The sequence below is a fragment of the Temnothorax nylanderi genome, unplaced genomic scaffold (assembly GCF_030848795.1).
Source record: "Temnothorax nylanderi isolate EJ_2023f unplaced genomic scaffold, tnyl_v1.0 TNYL_tig0017_pilon, whole genome shotgun sequence".
Lineage (NCBI taxonomy): Eukaryota > Metazoa > Arthropoda > Insecta > Hymenoptera > Formicidae > Temnothorax > Temnothorax nylanderi.
In genome coordinates, this window is record NW_027249079.1 from 988582 (window position 1) to 1007500 (window position 18919).

At 41.4% G+C, this 18919-nt stretch overlaps 1 protein-coding gene across 2 annotated transcripts in view; it reads left to right on the forward strand.

Annotated features, from left to right (window-relative positions):
- The window catches only part of LOC139768649 (solute carrier family 7 member 14), a 79075-nt gene that overhangs the window by 28583 nt on the left and 31573 nt on the right, over window positions 1-18919 (forward strand). For both annotated transcript variants that reach the window (XM_071699059.1, XM_071699060.1), the window contains exons 2-3: window positions 10219-10372; window positions 15653-15806. In XM_071699059.1, coding sequence (XP_071555160.1) covers window positions 10219-10372; window positions 15653-15806 — 308 coding nt within the window. The remainder of the gene's footprint in view (window positions 1-10218; window positions 10373-15652; window positions 15807-18919) is intronic.

Below are 18919 nucleotides of genomic sequence, written 5' to 3' on the forward strand. Positions count from 1 at the left end.
TTTAATTATCTTCCATAAGATTTTCCACGAGAACGATTCCATTACGTGCGGTGACGTTCGTCCGGGCTATAATACTCTCCCACTTCGTCCGACGTGCTCGGACTAGCTATTCGCGACTAATTTCTTGGCAAACTCGTGGGCGATATTAATCTTCCGCAGAGCAAAATCAATTTTACGTCAAAATATTAAATCAATTAATTTTTACTTATCATATCGCATATACGATATTCATTAAAATGTTTAACACTTTAAGAAGAGAATAATCCAAATAAATTCTATGAAGAAGAAATCGCTTGTAGATATTATATTTCACTTCAAAGTTATTAGAGAGAAGTGATTAATTGAAATTATTTTTAATTAAATTTATTTTTAATTGAATTTATTTACTTTTAAGATAAACTAGAAATAACGCGAGAAATATGATCTTGTACCTTTAAATCCCTATATTATCGCTTTTCCAATTTTCAGCATAATAGAATTTTAATTTCGTTTAGTTCGACTATAGTTTTATGAAGTCCGAGATTAATATCGAGATGGATTAATTCGTATTTGTTATCGGCATATTGTGTTCTCTCTATTATATGTTCATGGCGTTCGTCCACGGATGTTGCTGCGACGCGGGATGTTTAGACCCTGCGGGAATGTAGGCTCCCGTAGCGTGATTTATGCGCGACAATGGCAACGATAAAATCTGTTCTGTACGGTTTATACTCTTGTTACGAGCAATTCCACAGTGGGACGGATATTTCGCAAGTTGCGTAACACACCGGCGTGAGTTACAACGAGGCTGGTGCGGACTACGCGTAGATAATTGAATCCGAACGCCGGGAGAGATCTCCATGCTGGAAGTTATGTTGGAAGCAATCAAAACTTGAGACGCGGAAGTCGTGAGGAAACATCGATTTGCGAAATCGAAATCGAAATCTCGGAACATAGAGATTGATCTGCTGTTGCTAATTAGCGCGTGACCTGAAATAACATCCAATATTTGAATAATTAAAAAGAAAAGATGTAAATTTAAGAGAAGATGAGCGAAGTGTCGTTGAAAGATATTCGGTTCTGTGCTACCAAACGGCAGTTCGATTTAAACGAATTTAGGAACGATTATTATATCGTTCATCTCGTCAAGCACGAAGAACTTTAAATACGCTGACATCTCCTTAAACATTTCGAACTTCAGCGATGAGAAGTTAATACTGACGATGTACGATAAGTCCGTAGCTCGTTCTCATTATCGGGGCGTATAATTCGAAGAATGATCACCTTCGGGCTCCCTTTCTCAAACTTTGCAAGTTTGTCAAATTTATTCGAGCGCACCGGCTTACGTCGCAAAGTTGCTTTAGTGAGCACTATGTAAAGACTGAAGAATCCTGCTTAAGCGCGATCCATATCAAGCGTTATCTATGTACAAATGACAGGGATTTGAGCAATACACATCATAATACACAATCTCGCCATTGCGATCATTAAGCGGATAAACGTGAGTGTTTAATTGTACGTTGACTCCCGGGAGGATTACGAAATTGCGAAAGGATTGAACGATTCAATAACGATCGCGAACAAATATGTTAAAACGTATAATTATATAGGTAATTCTGTAAAAATACATCTATATACATATTTCGAGAGGAGCAAATATATAAAATAAATAAAATTTCCCTTTTTTTAACTCAATATCACTAAGCTAATTGTAAATATGAGAATTTAATATTTTTACCATTTGTAATAGTGTGGGAGTATCAATTAAAAATAAAAATTTAGTTTTATCGACATTTAGTATCATATTGGGGGTATATGAAAAATAGATAGTTTAAAGAAAATGGACGAGAAGCGCGCAAGATGGAACGCAAATCATAAAGACGGATTGTCGTGAACGCCGTGTCTTCTGATATCCACTTAAACTCGAGAATTCGAAGCATCAGCCGCCGCGCCGTGCAGCCAAGCAAATCGCGCAGCGAGTGAGGTATCGAACTATTAGGACGGCGCGCATCGACACTGACAAATTACAGCGATACGTCGTCGTGCGGCATACTCGCGCGTTGATTTTCCGAACGCACGCGAAGATCGGGGATAAATCGCTAAGCCCGTAAATTCGCCGAGGTGCCACGGTAAAATATCTGCAGCGTTACCCGCATTAACTCTCGCGGTATATATACGTCACAAGAAGATTATATCGTTTTTCAATTATGCAAACGAGCGAGGTAGAAATAAGTGGCAGTATATAAGAAGAAAATTGAAGATATTTAAATTCAAACGATCTTAATTGCATTTCTCGTACTTTTGCAGACGAGAATACCGAGATTCTAATCTCATCTTAATTTTGAAGCTGCGAGGAAGACCGGAAAATTGAATATACCATGAGACTCGATTATTTTTGGTCTCGGATTTGACCATTTTTTATTCCTCTTCCATTTTTACCGGAGAGAATTTCAAAGTTGACTGTATTTTATAGGTATGTAAAACACAAAGTATACTCATCATCATCATATCTAAAAAAGGCATGTAAAGTCGATACTCGAATCTATCGAAGTTTATCGTTGTCGCTTTTCCGCGATGCCGGTTGGTTCTCTTGTATAATAAAAATAGCATTTTTTTGTAGCGCAAGATAAAATTATTTGACAATGCCTGTTTAATCCAGGACTTTAAACCGAGGCTTGCTGTAAATCGGCTTGTCGTACTTTCGGTATTATTTAACGAGAGAAATTCCAGCGGCGCGAAAATTTCCCGTCGAATTCACCTCTTTTGGTGTCCGCGTATCGACCGAAACGCGATTACATCTCCGCTTATTCTTTTTGATAAACAGGCTCCGGCGACCGCGTAGTCGTTAATTCCGTTTTGCGTTTTATCGCGTCGTGCGAATGATCAAACTCGGCCGATCGTTAACGCGGCGATCGATTTCATGGAGATAGGGTACCGTTGTAAAATCGCTCTGATCCAATTAAACGTCAATTATGTGCGTCCCGTATTGATAGCGGCAATAACAATCGAGCACGCGACACAAAATAAGTCGCCCGATTCGTTAAACGGAATAATTTTATTCCAAACGTAGCACAAACGTAATGCATTCCTCTTTTTTTCTAAAAAAAAAAAAAAAAAAAAAAGATATCGATCCTGTTCTTTTACAAAATAATGAGGTGCTCTCTTTGAATTTATGTACCCGGTCATTCGTATCTACCATTTTTTGTATGAACGCGAGCTTTGAATATCTAGAAATAGTCATATTATTGAGATTATTTAGTTTTTAAATAATTTTATATTAGAATTAATTTTATATTACACTCTCTCTTTCTCTCAATTGGAACTCTGTTTTTCTTTTAATGATATTAATAACGGAAGTGAACATTTGCGTGCATTAAAAGACTAGATATAATTAAAAAATTATATAAAGCTGCGCAATGATGTTGTTTTCGATATACAATTTTAGTAACGTACTTAATTTATAATTTACAGCTTGATTTATAATTTATAAGCGTGATTCGTGATTTAGAATGACCAGCAAAGGATTCTGCTTCAAATGGATTTATTTGCTTGCTCGCGCACACTTTTACAGTGTGTACTTACCGCATCATATATTTATCACGTTGAAATCACAATGGTTTCGCAAATAAGCGCGTCGCAACAAGATCGTTAGTCATCCGTTTAATCCAATGGCGGATGCAACTAGTGATCGAGCTCAATCATTAGCTCGGCCCTCGGGAAATCCGTCCTTCAGGAAAAATCGCGTCTCTTAACGCGATTTATTTTGGTATTATTACATCCGCTTATGTCGTCTGAAACAACTTTTCCCATCTGACATTTCGACGTAAGAGCCATCTTGACACGTTACTGATATTTACGGAATCTAAGAAAACTGTCGGCAAAGGAAAATGTCAGCATGCAAAATTCAACGTCCGAGATCAGAAGTGCGTGCGAGTATGACATTTTTAGTTCTGTTCGCTTTTAAAATTTAAATAAGATTAAGGAGAACTGATTTCTCTCTCTCTCTTGTGGAAGACGAGATGTGACAGTATCCCGTTCAGATACGTCCAAATTCTCCGCGAGACCGTTTGAATCGTTTTTATCGTGACAATACGTTATAGAACAGTCTAACTAAAATTAACGTTAGATTATCCACGGCACTACGTCTTTCCACATTTTCATACAATGTCGCAAGATAGCATGCGAACAAGTAACGTCACGAATGGGAGGTCCCTTATTGAATATCTGAATCCTCGGGAGCTGCATAAAGAGAAAGTTTCGCAATCGCGTAACGGAAAAGTTGGCGAGTTATCGGTACGGCTGACTTCTGCAATTGCAGAATCTCCGGCGCCTGCAAACTCACCAGGTGTTATACGGGGTATGAATGGGGGTGCACGAATAAGCTCCTCCAGTTTGTAGTTTATGACGGGCGAAAACTCTCGACTCTGGATTAGAATTCTCACGTCCGGCCGACGTCTGCGATTCTTCGAGAGAATTACAAAGAGACAGAGAGACAGAGAGAGAGAGAGAGAGAGAGAGAGAGAGGGCGGGGGAGAAAGAGGGAAGAGAGAGAGACAGAGAGTTCTTCTCTCGAATGTATCGACGGGAATATTTGCGTGTATACGTGCGCGTGTGTATGTATACGTGCATACGTACTAGCATTACGGTACGGTTGTTTTAACGGCACCGGGAGGTGAACACACCGCGAGGGCGGGATCAATAACCGCAAAATCGCCAGCCCGTGACCGTTCAGGATACGAGAGTCGAGCTCGCTCGCCTTCGTTTTACAAAGTGCATTTTCCTTTTTTCGCGGTAGGTATCGGCATCCATGTTACAGGGGATAATGCTATTCCGAAGTTTGTAGAGTTCTTTACGGAACAGCGCGAGGGTAGCGTGAAAATGATGTTTAATCTCTCGAAATGCTGTAATACGTCATATCTAAATACTTAATACGATAAGTGCACAATGCAAAAGTGGCACGAGCAAGCGAATAGGTTCACTCGAAATAGAAGTCCTCTCTCTTGATCACTATAAATTACGAATCATGCTTGCAAATCATAAATCGCGCATAAATTTTACACGTGGATTTTTACTTTTCAATGTACAGTAGTGAAACTGACACGCGCCCGATAAAAGTGAAATAAATTTATAGCGTGTCCGACGCGCGTGGAGCTAATGAAATATTATTCTCTTGTAATCGTTTTTAATCGTCGTCTGAAAAGAATTACCGACGATTAAAAAATTACCTACTGCAGCACTAAAACGAGGAACGCGATTGTTACATTATCTCGATCATTGTCGCAAGCTGCGGCATGTAACGCCCAAGTATCGATCTCCTTGCGCGCAAGGAATTTAAATTAAGCGAATTCTAAACAAATTTCGCGGGAACACACACACACACACACACACACACACACACATTCACGCGTATCCTTCTTTGCCTTCCTGGGAGAACGTTAATGGTAATGGTCTCTGGAAATTTCAGGGTCGAAATTAACATCGTGAGAGTTAACGGGAGAGTGCAAAGGGCCGCGTGCTAACGCACATATACAGAGGGCTGCCTTCCCCTCGTCGAAGGGCAGGCAGCCTGCGAGCACGAAGTCACGATTCTTCTCCTTTCCACCCGGAAGAATGAAAAAGCACCGCGTTCAATGAGAGGCGTGTCGACTTGAATTAAAATTAGTATTAAAAACGGTATTTTCCTTCCCTCCCTCTCTCTCTCTTTCTCTCTCTCTTTTATAGCTTGCGCGATAACGACCGACCGACTCGAAAGCTTTTGCCGCGCTATGATATCACGCCTCTTGCAAATCGTATGGAAATAACCGTGCCGCACCGCCGCGAACGCGAAACCGATTATTATCTACATTTTCTTTCTGTGAATCTCTGTAATCGTACTTAAGCCCCGGGGCTCACCTGGGAGAGCCAGGACTTAAGTGCGCACGTAATGTTCCGCGTGCAGCGCGTACATTACAAATATTTTCTGTTCTTTAACGAAATAACGTGCAATATTTTGTATCAAAATATTTGAAAGAATATTTAGAAATCGTCGTTGAGCTAATAAACTTTTCGCAAAATTACTTTCGTCGCGTTTTAGCTTATAACATATAGGAAATAATCGCGCGTCGTCCTTTCTCGCGAGAGTACCTATTACGCCGATTTATTAATTAACGGCACACCCAGCGATGATTCAGCTGTCGCAAACACATCCTGACAATTGCATTTCTAACAATCCATTCGTAAAAAGCCGCCTGTTGCCGTTCACAATTGTTCGCTCATCCGCGAAGTTTACCGCGGCCTCGACGATAATTGTTTATCACTGTTTACGGTATACGCGTCGCGTATTCCGCGCGTGCATCGCGGGTAAATAACGCTACGCGATCTACGGCCGCGGTCGGATTTCCGCCGAGTCCGAGTCTCAGCATTGTATGATCTCCGAGTCCGTCGTGACCCTTGCGGCGATTCTTCACGATGCGCACGTCCGATGGAAACGGAAAAAGGTCCTTCCGTAAAGCAATCACGTAATAGTGTACTGTGCGGAAAGGATCTAAACGCATCCCCTCGTTAAGGAAAATAAATACGAAGGAAGAGAGGAAAGAAGGAATAAGGGATATTTTAAAAGATTGATTATTGTGTGGTCTCGCTGATCGAAAGGTTCAGAAATGTTGTACCAACGCAAAGCTCTTCTCTGCAATCAAAGATTAAATAAAAGGAAATTCCATTTAAAAAGAAAGTCGCAAAAGTGACTTGTTCTTTACCGTTCTAACGGAGAAAACCGTGATGCCACCCTCTTAATAATAAGTAGTCGAAGAATGCGGACGAGCTTTCGCTTTATCGCGATTGTCTCGGCGTGATAGTCGTGCAATAAACAGCGGCACGAGCGTGCTTTCGTTTCGCCCTCGTTCTTAATTAAAAACTTGCGTGCGTGATATCGTCGGAGGAGATCGCGTTACACGATGGAACGAAGCTGCGATATTATTCTTCTCTCGCGTATCTTGCGAATTGCAATTTCCCATACAGGCAGGATTTCGCCCGGCCGATATTTTTAAACCTATCGGTGTTTGCCGCACGTATACCGTTCGTACCGTATTGTCGTTTCTTTTAAAGCTGACGTTCGCTGAAAATCGAAGAGCAGTACGATAACAAATTGCGACACGATGTACCCATATTTTATTATTACATTTACAAATTATGTAAGGTAATATATGATATCGTATAATAATAATTGCAATCCAATAATAATTACTATAATTTGTAGATTTTAATATAGAGATTTTAATTTTATACGCAGTAGAAGTAATTATGTGAAAATAAATGTTTTATATTATGAACTTATTTTCGAATCGCTTTTTGTATATAAAATATAATCGTGTATTCGGGCGACATTTATTTAATATTCTTAAATATTTTTATATTCCATCATGAAATAAAAATAGATATGATAAATAATGAAAGGAGATGAAGATAAAAATGACAGGCGCGCGATCTAAGTTTCGTTAACGAGAAGTCGATGGAGAATGATACATTTGCATTTCGCAATTGTATGGCATCCCGCAGCGCGATGACAAGACTTAACACGAAAGAAGTGACGTAAAGAGACGGTTGATGTTCCACGGTGAAATATCACGAGTAACATACAAAGGGTTAATTGCGTTCTGCCATGTTAAGGCGCGATTATGCGGCGATCGGTCGATTTCGCGGCGAATTTTTGCTTACTGTTGCTTCAAAATAAAATCGCGCTTGCATTATTGAAAACTACTTTCATATGGAATATCTTAATGGAACGCGAGAAATAAAGTTCTCTATCATGCAAATGGAGTGGTCGGGATTCTCGTAAGATTTTTATTTTACTGGCGTAATATTTTCGCTAAACGCTATATGCGCAGGAAATGAGGATACTTTCGGGACGGAGAATAGAGGTTTTCACATGCGCATTTTTATTCAACGATAAATATATTTTAAAAATAGTGACGTACGGAATTGAAACGCATTTGTATGTAAAAGAGAGGGAATATAAACAGAATTGCACTGAAATATATTAATGCAATAAAAATGTAATTATTATTTTTTTAAACAGTAAAAGTTTATATACATTCTGTCTTACGGGCGCAGAGAAACGTCTGACTGTTGTACACATTTAAATTTACCAAAATCAACGTATTTTTCAAACATCGGGTCGCGAATGTTTTCCGCTGGCATAGTTTGCATCTCTGTTGGGAAATTTCGCGCGTTCATTCCAAGCGATACGGATTTCGTGACTTGTCAGCGCGACGCGACGTGTCGCACGTGCCGGTTTCTCTCTCGGTGACTCTTGGGTAAAATTCCGAGTGTATCTTGAAAATCCATTATCAGCGAGGGGCAAGTAAAATTTACTTTCAACCTCGCCCGCGCATATCCCCTGAATAATTTATTCCCTTTAATACGCCGAGTACCTTCCCATTCACTCGTTCGACGATTATCCCGGCTGTTCGCTGTTTGCATAATCCGTCGTGAAGAGTGCATCGCGTCTGCATTATAATACGACGGTCTTACCGTGCGATATTTTAATCGAGTTCGAGTAACAGTAGGAGGACGAGTAATCGTTCGAAATGATCGTGATATCTCATCGAAACTTTCACAGAATAGGTCTCCATTTGACATTCCTACGTCCGCCGATTTATGGAAATAATATATCTTTCGCAGTAATCCAACTCAATATCGAACCCACTTTCCACAACCTGACGAGAAGTGTCGCCATTTATTGTAATGTTTTTTAAATATTTAAAATTAAATACACAGTAATATTTTAAATTAATATCCTCATGAGATAAAATCTACCGATGAGATAATACAGTTTAAAAATTTTAAAGTACTGATATTTCAGGCCAGAGAGCTCTCGATTAATCGAAGAATTCTCTATGAAAATTGATTGTGTGTCAATAAGAAATAATTTGATATTTTTAGCAGGCAAATATGCGGTCGAATCGATTAAACCTTGACATCGCGATTTCGGGGGACGGCTATCGAAGAATAATTTCGCAGGATGATAAGAGTAGACGCATGATAATTTTTCATTCTCAGATAAGCTCTTACGGATAGGAGCTCACCGTCAGAGAGAAACGTGTGAAAGAGCTGCGCCGCGTTGAGGAGCAACGTCGCCAGATAATAAATCGATAATTCATGTGCGCGACTTCCGACCCTGGGAACAAGCGAGCCGAAGAAAAGAGGGCCGCATTGCCGTATATGTCGGCGACATTTTTTTCAGAGCTCGTTTGTCTTCGGAAACGGCCGATTTGCCGTTCGATTATGCGGTGGGTCTGGCCATCTCTTCGCGACTACGTCGTTTTGCGCTTTTAGGCGGGATGATGGATGAAATCCGATGTTAAGTTTCTTTTTTTAATAGCTCCGTATTCGTCCGATAGGTATTACTTGTCGAATCACGCAAATGAAATTATCCTCTGAATTGCTCCCATTTGTATTATTATTACCTGTTTCGTCCACACGCGCAACAGAATCGCTTGATTTATTACGAATATTTTATTTGCGACATTTCACGGGAAGAAACTTTCCCTTTATTGTTCAGAATATTATTCTTATAGGTATAAAAGCCTTTCATTATTTTCGATTACTTTGTATGTCAAAGACGGTCCGGAAGTTTCATGATAAACTACTCGTTTGACTTATTTACTCTTGTTTATTTGATAACCTTTAAACTACTCTCTCTGCGCCGCCGTAGAAGCTATTTTTAATCTCATAAAGGGCTTATGTTCAGACAGATATTAACCCTTCGCTGGAAATAACAATCTTACACATCGGTATAATTTTTAATTACTTTTTACGTGTGCATACGTGTGCATTTCAGTTTGCATTTCTGCCGGATAAACTTGGAGACACCTGAAAAATACGTTTAATTTTATCTCATCTGCGGATAGCGTATAATTATCCTCAACTGCATATATGTCCCTTTAATCCTCGTTCAACAAACGCCAGAACTGTCCATACATTTCCGCGGATATTTGCTCTCTAATTATTTTCTCTCGTTTCATCGGCAGACAGCTGACAGACGCGATGCTGGAGCATCGCTTCAGAGCGATTCTATTATATTACCCGACCATCCCTTCGCCGATACGTTTTCTGCATAATATTTTATTTCACATGCCTATACCATGCCGACGAATGTTTGTGGAAAACATCGATCAAAAGCACTTACCTGTTATTGCGAGAACTGCTCTCTTTCCCTTCCGGGTGCGTGAGTGAATAACCCGTTCGCTCTTAATTTTGCAGAAAAATGAAGCTCGACCTCCAGCTGGACCGGGAGAAGGGCCTCGAGCTCTTCGGCAAGCTGATACGTACAAAGAACATCGAAAGTCTGCAGGGCGACCAGCCCAAAACCGGTCCCGAGCCACTTCATCCAGCCGACTCCAAGCAGAAATTACAGGTAAATAATGATAACAGTATAATCATTAGATATAAATTTAATCTTAGACATCACATTGGGGTCCATTAAATGTCAATTAAACTTTCTCAAGCGTTATATTTTAAAATATAAAATTGAAACCGTGTCGATGGAATTTGGCTCTTTATGTCTTTATTATAGCGGCTAGATGTTTTGTTTCCGCCAATTGCTTGCCGGAATTGTTACACGAATAAGCAAAGGAAATCAAGGAGATTATTATAATGAGAGAGGTAACTAACAACGAGGTTAAATTAATGAGCGTTTAACAGCGCGCGTTGCTCCTAATCATCAATTAAAGCCAACTTTTAGAGCGGCGAAAATAAGGTTACTGATGGGAACTCATGAGGAAACTTCCGTTAACTGTTGCGTTAATAAAATTATAATTTGCGCAAATGATATCGCGCAGTTATAAAAATAATTTCACACGATATAAACGACGGAGGCATCGTCCTGCTTGTTTCAAATTTGTCCTAATAAGCTAAAACGCTCCCTCCTTTCGTTAAAACGGCGAAGACGGCGTCCGTTAGGGAACACGAAGTTTTGCGAATGACGAAGTCGAGTGTATAAGAAGTAAATGCGCGTGGTACACGAAAAGCTGTCGCCGGTAAATTTGTCGTTTGCGCGGACGAGCTGATGGTGCCCTGTAATTTCTCAAAGAGACATGGGTCCTCCGTGTGTGTATATTTTATGTGTGTGTGCGTGGTATATATACATATATATATATATATATATATATATTTGCAGTGGTATTGTCGCTGCAGTAATTTTGTCGTTCCGATAGTCCGTGTCGCACGCTAAAAGAGAGAGAGAGAGAGAGAGAAAGACACGGCAAACTTCCGTATATCTCCAACGGCGACGTCGGTCGTTGCAAAGCCGTTACTTTGCTCACGGTAGACGGCTCCGCCGCAGTTGCAGCGCGCATAAACCGCCGCGAAGTTTCCCAATAACCGATCTACTTCGCGCAGAAAAATAGCACAAGCCCGACACACACACACACACACACACACACACACAGGCGTGCACGTGCGCACACAGACAGAACCGTCTGCTCTGGCTAAGAAGAAAATTTTATCTAATGCGAAAGTAGCACGCGACGAGAATGAAGGAAGGGGACTGTCATCCGAGAGAGAACACGGGTAAAGCGTATAGCTCGTTACGCGATTGCCACGGGAGAGTATTGTCCGACCGACGATTTATTTTTGTCAACGGTGCTCAAACGATCGTTTCGTTTCGATGAGAGAAGGTTTAATTGCCGACTCTTCAATTTAGATTTCGTCGAATCGAGGAGAGATATTATTGGTTGCGCAACAGGAAAAAAATATCCGCTGATTACGGAATGTCTTCCAAAAGCGATGGAATCATATCGGATTTTATTTGTCGCGTTTTATTCATACGTTTATATTTTATATTTTGTTGACACGCGCTAGGCATATCGAGAGCTTGTAATGCCCGTCATCGGTTCGCCCACCGGATTTGTACACGCGTCGCGAATTTTTTTCCGGTAAACGAGGATAAATAAATTGCGCCACTCGTTTCGTCGCTCGCGAAATCCATCGTTTGCCGCTTTCGTCGAAAGTGGTGTACACGGCTTCAGGAATTACGAGCGTATAAACCGACATTTGGGACGACTCTCTCGAACGATTTCCCGCTATGGGACTTGCGGTATTTACTACGCGCACGTAATTCCGGCAACTCTGCATCCTCATTCGTTATTTAGCCTGTACGCTTAGCACGAAAGGTATACCTACGCGGTATTGCACAGGACCACGCAACGATGATCAAAACCCGAATGTCCGCGCACGATGAGGCGATCGGTCATCTTTGCCACGGAATTAAGCGGTAGAGTTTGTTACTATTTAAATATTATTCCTTTTCTCGCTCTTCCCTAAGCAATTAACGAGATATAAATAATTAGCTTAATTGGTTATATTTTAAATAGGGTTTAAACAAGCCAAAATAACGCAGCCCAAAACTTTGTTGAAGATATGTTAACTTCAAAGTTTGACAAACATTCTGATAACACGAAGTCTCGGACTATCGGCGTTTTAATTTTGTCTTTTCTAGAAAAAGGAATATTTTTTTTTCTTTTGTATAAAATTCCCTCCGCGAAACTTTGTTAATATTTATGATTTAATCGTGATAGTTGAGGATGGAATGGAATAAATTCCAAGCTCGAATAAGGATGATATATTTCTCTCAGATATCTCTTTCGAAAAATTCCGTCAAAATTCCCGTGATCGCGCGCCAGCGCATAAATCAACGTTACGTTATGCGTCAATGTTGCGTCAGACGAGGGCACCAACGCCGGCAATAATTCATGCAGTATTTGCATTAATCCACGATATTGCACTCTTCGTGTTTCAAACATCGCGGCGATAATCCGGCGGATCAATGCTGGGCGTTCTGCGAAACCCGACGTTGCTAATCGCGCAAACTGCATTTTCCATCATTGCCGCTCAATTATTTCTCAATGGAAATTGACTAATTGTAACATTATACCGCGGTGCCAGATAATTCGATTCGCCGGCCATTGGAGACCTTGCAACTTTTGCAATTACGTGTGACACTCGATACGCGATCTCGTCCACTATACAACGCCGTTTTTAATTTGCTCCCTTTTGCTTTATTAGCAATTACAAGAAATTCTCTTCTCTGTTTATTATGTGTTACATAATTACTTCTGCCATTATGTTTAAATTACCTTTGTGCTCGCAATTTAACGGGCAAGTTACTTTTAAAGTTTAAACAAATGAAAAAGAGCCAGCGCGCGATACGATATTTATTCGAATCCGAGCGTCAGTGGAGAAATAATTATCAGTTGGTATATCAAGAATAATTTATAATTCTCATAAATTATAATTTACAACTTTTATCCTCTGTCACATCGATCTCCACTTCAAGCGAATGAGAGTCTCACGAAATACATACTTCGGTAAATAGCTTCGTTGACTGCGAGAGCCGAAACGTCGATCGTTCCTGCTCCTAAAAGACGATCGCACTTGATGTGTTTAAGCCTACTTGTCACCGCGTCTCGAATGATAATAACACTACGATGCGTGAAGCGGCTCGTACCACTGCCTGCCGGCTCGAGTCTCGTTGTGCCGTGACAAGGTGATTGCGTATACACAACAATACGCCGCAGGAAGCGAACTCGGAGCACTGTTTGCCAATCAACGACCTATCGTCGTCGGAGTACGTCATGCGCGATGAAACGAAAAAGAAAAACCGTCAAATATTTCCTCGTGTAATATTATAAATGAATTTTGAATGAACGGAGTCGATATACCGCTCTCGCGTGATTGTAACGCGAAATTCATACGCGGAGTGTTTTAACATTTACGTGAAAATGAGTTAATCCGTCTTGAATACGTTAAAGCGTTATTTCGACCCAACTGCGCACATATATAACTCATCTTTCGAGAAATTTTGCGAGTTCACTCGTTTTCGCGTAATATCGCTCGTATTCATGAAAAGCCCGCGCCGGTCGCAGCGTGAACGTTTGAACGGACGCATCTCCCCTCCCCTCTCCTTTCTGTTTTTAACGGCTATATTCACATCGGTCCAATCGCGTAGCGCGCGCGGGTCAGGGAGACGACGTATCGCGACTGCTACGTGCTTCTCGCGTCTTTTTATCCGCCGAATGTGAATCTCGCGTGCGAACGAGTGCCGGGAGTGTCGAATCGAGCGACGGGCGATCGTCTCGAGTGCCCTGATGGTCCAGGCGATCGCGATTAATGTGTCTTGCGACGTTCGAAGTTCGAAGACGGCGGCAACGCAGTCTAGATATATTCGGTTACTGCATATGGCGGACTCCGAGGCATTCTGGCGGGACTGGCGGGACTACGCGCGACTACGCGCAAAGGGTGGTCGATACGTTATTTATTACGTGATTTTTTACTGTTTCGCTGATTAGGCAAACTGCTTTCGTATCAATAAAGAATCCAAAGCGCAGCTTTGCGAAATGTGAATCTAAGCAACGTTTGAGAAATCACGATTATGCGTAAGTATCAACAAGAGATAATAGTTTATGATTTCATCATCAACGTTATTATTATCGTGGCATTAATCTCCGAGACGCCGTCTAGTATAAGGAGAGAATGCTTATTGTTAGTTAATTTCGCGTGATTAGTTAATTTCAACTCGCAGACGTATCGAAACGACAGTTATAATTATCAAAACTGATATACATTCGACTTATTGCTCGAGGTGTTTCTGAATTACACACAAGAGTGCCATTTAGAGTCAGACAAGATTCGCAGCTTTTCGATCCGAGTCCGAGTTACGTTCTGTCAATGTAATGTTAATAACGATACGCGTATCCATCGAGATAAACTCTTCGCGATCGCCTTATTTTTATCCGTGCCGAGCATTTTAGCCACTCCCATAGCCGACGTGAGAAAGGAAAGAATCCCCCCCCGGAGAGCTTCGCGTTTATTAATAACTATCGGAGGCGAGTTGCAAAAATGGCACTGACATTCTAGAAAGAAGTCAACTAGAAGACGGTAATTGTTTCTACTCTAACTGCAACTCAAAGATGCATACGGCTGCAGAGCGCCGCAAAAAGATCCCCGTCGTGTCTTTCTGTAAAGCGGCAGCAGCGCGAGGTCACGTTTCTCGCTCTTTTCTATCGCTCGGGCTACATTATTTACTATACCGTTACGTATACGTATTTAGACCGGCCGGCGTTGCGAGTTATGATCGACGGTAATGGTTGCGCGACGTCAAGCATCTTTCCACGACAATTCACCGATTTTAAAAAAGGAAAAAGTGATAAAAATCGAATATAGGGAATTTTGTTGCACGAGATATGAAATAAAAAACGATGTTCCAAACAATAATTTATCTGGGTCAATTACTTTGATTGCAAAAGAAAAACAATTCCGATGTAATACCGAAATAAATCACTCCCCGGGATTATTTTTTATTTAGGTTAATTGCCCCGGATAAAACAACAAATAATATATTTCCGCCTCTAGTCCGTGAAAATAGATTACCGCGTCGCAACGTGCAATTTAATGTCAGGGTAATTGAAATAAACGTTTGCCTAAAAAAAAAAAAAAAAACTACAGGGATTATTTTAGCACATGGATCAGATAAAAATCTTACTTATAAGTTGACTGTGAAGTTACGCTGTAAATCAATTCTTTCCGATATTAGAACATTATCCGTGTAGCCTAATTTGAAAATGTTTTCTGTCCCATCGTTATTTAGTTAGAGATATACAGATTTTCTACATCTCTCCGAAATGATTACTGTTTGCAGAAGTGCCTGACGACTCTGGACCTGACGTCTTTAGGAGTTGGCTCCTGCGTCGGGACAGGGATGTACCTTGTCGCAGGAATGGTGGCGCGCAGCGTTGCCGGACCTGGTGTCGTCTTCTCATTCATTATCGCAGCCATTGCTTCCATTTTTTCCGGTGGGTACCACGCCTTTCTGAATCCATCCAGAAAGATCAGAAAAGGAGCGCTTCTTTGTCGCCGCGGACGGTCATTAGGCGAGATAGCGCGACGACAAAGCGAGAGCGCCGCGCGGATCGATTATGATGTCGCAGAACCGCTGTACCTAGATGCTCGAAGAATGCATTCGCGTCCACTTGGAACGAGTTACTTACACCTAATACGAGTGTTGTAGAGGGACTTATCGAATGAGATCGGTCGCGTTGCCTAAATACACGCGATTCCGGCGCGGCGCCGGCGTCGCGAATTTAATCATTCGACGTTATCTGGGATCGGGTCGGCGACTCTATCAAAGTCGCTTCTTGCGATCGTCGTCGGCAGCCGCGCCTTCTACACGCGATCCCACGTTATTACGCGCGATGGTTGCACACGTACACTTACGCGGAGCGCCGACTTTGCACAGTCCACATGAACAGAATTGGAATACGAAAGTAGGGATTTATTTCTGCCGCGATTCACAATCCCGAAGAAACAGCGCGGACGAGAGAGGGGAGGGAAACGAGGGTGGAAGTGACCTTTAACCGTCGGCGAGAAAGAGTTTCCGACTATTTTTACGGACGATCAATTTAATGATGGACAGGTACGTGTGTGCCGACCGTATCACGTGGGTGTGATGTCAATGCTTTGACGGGGGCGACCGCGGAATGGATAATACCCCTAACTGGACACGATGATGTATGACAGTCGCGATTAAGTAAATTGTTTAATCGGAAGGCCACTATCCGAGTACATACGTCCGAATCTATGTAATCCATTTATATTTTTCGTCTTTTTCACTTAGCCTCGAAGTAGAATTGTAATTAAATAATATATACGTGTCGTGTTATAACGATACGTGTGTGCGTATATCATTTAATTACAATTCTACTTCGAAGCTAACGATAAGTGAAAAAGACGAAGATATAAACGGATTAGATAGATACGGACGTATATGTACTAGGACAGTATAGTCTTTCGATTAAACATTTACTTAATCGCGACTGTCATACATTATCGTGTCTAGTTAGGGATATTATCCGTTCCGCGGCCGCCCCCGTCGAAGCTAATTAAACCTTTACGTACTCTTGAGCAGTCAAACTACACGTCCGAACACGTATAAAAGGCATATAAATGAAATGTTTGCATGCGCTAATTAAGCTATCGCCGCGTGCAGCTTGTGGAATCAAACGACGAGAAAACTACTCGCGAAGTGAATTCTCTTTATAAAAATGCACAACACATTTCTCGCACGATCGTGTAATGGCGATGATTCTCAGACTTCTTCGCCGGCAACTTCCGGCAATTTCGACAGAGCGATAAGTCAGGTATCTCTCTCGCGCAAGCAGAGCACAGTAGACTCGAGGGAATTTACAGTCTGCGGTATGGCCACAGATAAGAAGCTTATTCCGCAAAAATATGGATTTCGGTGAGGGGATATATGAGCCGGAAAATTCGTCTTCCGCGACCACTATACATATATCACGTACGAATCCCGTAGACTCCGTGCGGATTTAAACCGCATAAAAGCGTAATTCCGCAGAATCTCGGGCAAACAACTTCAACGTTTGCGACGTTATCGGACGCGTGACTGGAGCATCGTACGAGGAGCTTTCGCGAGATCCAATCGAACTGAAATAGAAGGAGTCGCACATTTCGCAGATATTTAAGGAAAATTTTTATCATCGTTTGTGAAGTAATATATATTTTGACACCGTTATAGAGTTACACCGTATAATATTCTCATATAAAAATTATAGATTACATAACGGGATATTTCAGTACATCAATTTTTCCTTTTATTTTCGCGTAGGAAGTCTTTTAGAAATTAGACACCCGCGGGACAATTAAAAACCGTGTCCGGAGCTGACGCGCTGCTGCGCGAATAGTTTACTTTAACTATACACAAGAGGTGCTTTACATTTACTTTGCGGGTACTGTTACAGGCATAAGTACTGCGCTGCAACGCGTTAGTTTACCGTTACAAGTACTTTACCGTTCGATATCGAACTCCGACCGTTCCGTCGTATCGATAACAGCGGCCCGGACTGTCCCGAATATCGATATCGTGATGCGACTCTTGCAGAGCGAACGCGGAAAATACCCGTCAAATGAAATTTACGATTCATCGTGCGCGATAGAAGGCTCTAAACGCGGCCGTCGCCGTAAACTGTCTCCCGTGCGTGCTGCAGACGCGATATTCTCGCCGACTGCGAAATTGCGAACAGGGTTTCCAATGGATACGGAGGCGATGAATGGACCGAACGTGTCTCAATCAGTCTTGTTTTGTTCGCGCCTGTTTCGCTGATCCTTTTATCGTCTGTAATTTCGCTGCGGTTTGCGTCCTCGTGAAGCAATTCGTTACTGCTTGCCATGTTATTTGTCGCTTCGTCGAATCGCGCTCGCGTGAAGAGAACGAGAGAGATATCAAGTGGAACTTCTTTTTATCTTGCTGAAAGAAACGATTAGTTCAAATCTATTTTATTATTATTTGATTGATGCCCCTATCTTAAAAAATGTGAGCTGCTCGATTTCCATGAGTTATAAGAGTAATGGATATTCAGTTTATATATGTACTTTTACATTTTTAATTACCCAGCCAGAATCGTTGATTTGACTATAATCGAATGTACATATAAAATGGTATGACTTCTTATAAGCATCGTCGTCATAATTTTTTAAATAATTTTTTTATAACTGGAAGGATACGAGATGTATTAACATGTTAAATAGAAAGTACATGAGAAAGAAGCGCGTTGCATATCGATCGTGATCTCATTTGATTGCGGCCGCGCTCTCGGTAATTATCGATCTAACGGGGTAAAGCTGTAATTAGTTCGGCTATTCAGAGATCGATGCCGTGCGCCAATTAATGGCAGGCTATGGCACGGTGTGTCGCGGCGTGTTGTTTAATTAATTCGTTGCGTTATTAATAGATGAATGTCGCTGGCGCACTATCAGCGCGGGAGTACGTGGTAATCATCGCTGATATTAGTGATATTATACTATTGCAATAACATCGGAATCATTGGATGTCGAAAGCGACGTATCGTGACCTGTCGTGACCGCACTCTATCGCGAGAAAAATCTCTTGCCT